This window comes from Chinchilla lanigera, unplaced genomic scaffold, assembly GCF_000276665.1.
Source record: "Chinchilla lanigera isolate Chin_1 unplaced genomic scaffold, ChiLan1.0 scaffold00027, whole genome shotgun sequence".
In the NCBI taxonomy this organism is placed as follows: Eukaryota; Metazoa; Chordata; class Mammalia; order Rodentia; family Chinchillidae; genus Chinchilla; species Chinchilla lanigera.
In genome coordinates, this window is record NW_004955428.1 from 8,612,824 (window position 1) to 8,616,791 (window position 3,968).

Consider the following 3,968-nt stretch of genomic DNA (forward strand, 5'->3'; position numbering starts at 1 on the left):
AGAAGAATCGCTGATGGTTAAAAAGGCTGTTTGTTAAGATACAAAAATAAAAACAGTGCAGTGATGGGAATAAATAAGAAGGGGACATTTAACAAATTAAGGTATGTGATCTACTCTATGACCATCGAACAAATCATCTCTGCAAATTCCTGAAAATAAAACAAACACTGTTCCTACCATCATAAGTGGACAGTATGTTGTAATTAAAGACAGTCTAAGACACTGCAAGACAGTGTACAGGTTTTTCACGAGAGAAACCTAACTTTTCAGCAATGTAGGGATAACCGCTCTTCGGAAAGTGCGATTTCGGAGGAACGCACTTTGATTTCCTTCACGAAGCCGGCCCTGAAACGCGGGCGCCCGCAGAGCTCTGCAGCAGGAGGCGCGCACGCTGGGCCTCCCCAGCGAGGGGGCCAGGTCTGCACCGGACTGCAGCGCGGACGCCCCGGCCCCGCGGCACCCCGCCCCACTCTGCCTGCCCAGCGGGCCCCGCCCCGCCGCGGCCTCCCTCCGCCCGCCCGGCGCCTCCGCCTCCCGGCCGATCCTGCAGCGCGGGGTGGGAAACGGGGAAGGGGCGGAGGGAAGAAAAACAGTGAAAAAAATATTAAAAAGCAAACGTCCCACTTGGCAGCGGGCGCGCGGGAAGTTCCGACCCGAGTTCCGGGTTACGCGCCGCTCAGTCCGTCTGTCCCTCGGTCCGTCCGTCCGCAGCCCGCCCGCACCGCTGCCCTCGGGCTGCGTCTGCAGAGCTTGGTACCGGGGTTCGGGTCGGGCGGGGCGGCGACTGGGTCACGCTGCTCCCCCCCACCCGGGGCTGAAACTCTACGCCGCTGCGCCGGCCGGCTAGGCCTGCTGTCGCCCAGCAGCCAGCAGCTGGGGCGTCCGCCCTCCGGGTCCCCGGAATTGCGCGCCGAGGGAGCCCTGCGGCCCAGCAGGCTCTGAGACTTCTGAGTGGCCTCGCGACTTGCCCCGAGACCTCCGCGGGTCACGGTTGGGTGAGGGCGCTGCATGCTCTGGGGGAGCTGTGCTGCAGTCCTGGCCAGCAGGGACCCTGGGGAGCTGGGTCAGGCCCTGCGCTCGCAGGAACAGCGCTGCGGATCGCGGGGCTCAGCCTGTGCTGGGCGGAGCCAGGAGATGAGCCTAGAGGCCAAGTACCGCCTGGCCTCCCTGTACGTGGGCGACCTGCACGCCGACGCCACGGAGGACTTGCTGTTCCACAAGTTCAGCGCCGTGGGGCCCGTGCTGTCCATCCGCATCTGCAGGGACCTGGCCACCGGCCAGCCGCTGGGCTACGCCTACGTGAACTTCCTGCAGCTGGCCGACGCGCAGAAGGCGCTGGACACCATGAACTTTGACGTGATCAAAGGCAAACCCATCCGCCTCATGTGGTCACAGCGTGACGCGCACTTGAGGAAATCGGGCGTTGGGAACGTGTTCATCAAGAACCTGGACAAATCCGTGGACAACAAGACCCTGTATGAGCACTTCTCCCGTTTCGGGAAGATCCTGTCCTCCAAGGTGATGAGCGATGAACAGGGATCCAAGGGTTACGCGTTCGTGCACTTTCAGAACCAGAGCTCTGCCGACTGGGCCATCGAGGCGATGAATGGCAAAGTGATCAGGGACCGGCAGGTGTTTGTCGCCCCATTCAAAAACCGCAAGGATCGGGAAGCTGAATTCAGTACCAAAGCAAGTGAGTTCACCAACGTTTACATCAAGAACTTTGGTGATGACGTGGACAACGAGAAGCTGAAGGGTATTTTCAGCAAATATGGCAAAACCCTGAGTGTTAAGGTGATGACAGATTCCAGTGGGAGATCCAAAGGCTTTGGCTTTGTAAGTTTTGATAGCCACGAGGCCGCCAGAAAGGCTGTTGAAGAAATGAATGGGAAGGACATCAACGGGCAGCTCGTTTTTGTAGGTAGGGCGCAAAAGAAGGAAGAACGACAGGCTGAGCTGAGGCAGATGTTTGAGCAGCTGAAGAAAGAAAGAATCGGTAGGTGCCAGGGAGTAAAACTTTATATCAAGAACTTGGATGACACCATTGATGATGAGCAGCTACGGAAGGAGTTTTCATCCTTTGGATCTATTAGCAGAGTCAAGGTCTTGGGGGAGGAAGGACAAAGGAAAGGGTTTGGCTTGGTGTGCTTCTCCTCCCCCGAGGAAGCTACCAAGGCCCTCACTGAGATGAATGGCCGCGTCCTGGGCTCCAAACCCCTCAACATCGCCCTGGCCAAGCGGCACTGAGACAGAGCGACGTTCTCACCAGCCGATGGGGAGAAATACAGATCTTTACTTGCATTGTCTTCAGTAAAGGAATCCCACCGATGGCTGCTTTAAAGTAAATTGTGTAATACACTGTTTTATCACGTAAATCCATTTTTTTTTTCCGTGTATGGAAAAATAAATGCATGTGAAGTTCATTTTACAGGGGGCACATCTTCAGCTGTTAAAATTGTATCTTTTTCTCAGTGTTGATACAGTATTTGCAGCAATAAATAGAATTATGTTTTGAACTAACTAAAGTCAGATAATTGAGTTGTTTGCATATTTTTCTTTCTCATGTTAGTAAGATGGCTAAGCTTAATTTCTTCTATGAAAATGTGCTCAAATAGATTCCAATGTAGTTTTAGTTTAGCAATATTTTAGGACTTTTCTTCAAAGCTTTTTGATGAATCAAGAGTTAAATTGCTAGTACAAATTCAGTTGAATATCCAATTTCATTTTGGATTGGTGTTTTTAGCTATGAGGAAATACTTGGACTTCTTGTAAATTTGTATCTTGACATCATTATTTTTCTAATGATTCCACATAAGATGGTGTAGATTTTTAAAATCTCCTATGAACTGACTTTAAGAGATAGTTTTTACTCTTTAAATTGGTTTACTGTAATTCTCCTACTTTCTAGTAATCTAAATTGCTCACTTGTGTAGTACAAACTTAACTTTCACATTCCAGAAGTTATAAATCTGTAGCAATGCAGGCAACCCAAAGTTGTATTTTCGTATGTATGCAACTGAATGTCATGCCTTAAGGTTTTGCTAGACACCAAGATCATGTAAATAAGTATGTATAGAACATAGAAACCTGTTTACATTCTGTGTTTTTAAATCTGCTGTGTAGTTATCCATGTGCTGATATTTTCTTGGGTTTCAGAAAAGAAAGTTTCTTTATTTTTATAAACGTATACCTCTTGTTATTAGATTATGAGAGCTATGTAACCCATCACGATGCTTTTTTAGCCTTAAGTGATCAGAAAATCACTGGCTGTTTGTATGAGAATTCAAAGTGGCATTGCTTGGACTCTTTTCTAGCACAGGTTGTATTCTAATCCCATTCCTATGTTTTCTTCCCTGCTTTTCAATCATCAATATTTCTCTGTTCATTTTTTAGTACTTAAAAGTACTCTAGTATAGTAGGCCTTATTATGTGCTTCAAATCCATTTGGGAAATGAGACAAGAGTTATGTGTTTACATTTAAATCATTATTGTATAAACCATGATTCATTTATACCAAAGATATCTGGAAAAAGATTTTGTTATCACTTCACTCATTTTTATTTGCTTAGGTATTTCTTTTGATCTTATATCCAAATATTTTGTTTCATATATTACTACTATAAAAGAAATATTAATTTTTTTTCTTGATAATAGTTCATGAACAACAAAAGTTTGTTTCATTTTATTTTGTAGAAATTTATGTCTATATTATATATATTCTTTGAACATTTTCTAAATTAAAATCACTTTTAGTCAATGAAAAGGTATGGACAATGAAAAAGATTAGAAGAGTAACATTTAATGTTATTATGCAAAGAGATCCTCTTTAAATGTGTTACATTTTCCACCAGTTTTTTTTCATATATACATATAGATAACATAAGAAAAATAGGAACACATAGATTTTGTTTACCCTTGCTTTCTAAATTTAACAATATGCTATGGTCACTATGTCCACAAATAATTAT

General features: G+C 45.8%; 1 protein-coding gene across 1 annotated transcript; it reads left to right on the forward strand.

Moving 5' to 3' along the window:
• Positions 1-571: 571 nt before the first annotated feature.
• On the forward strand, positions 572-3,609 carry Pabpc4l (poly(A) binding protein, cytoplasmic 4-like). The gene has a single exon (XM_005386713.2). It carries the CDS (start codon positions 1,009-1,011, stop codon positions 2,245-2,247), a length of 1,239 nt encoding a protein of 412 aa, XP_005386770.1. The 5' UTR covers positions 572-1,008; the 3' UTR covers positions 2,248-3,609.
• The last annotated feature ends 359 nt before the right edge of the window (positions 3,610-3,968 follow it).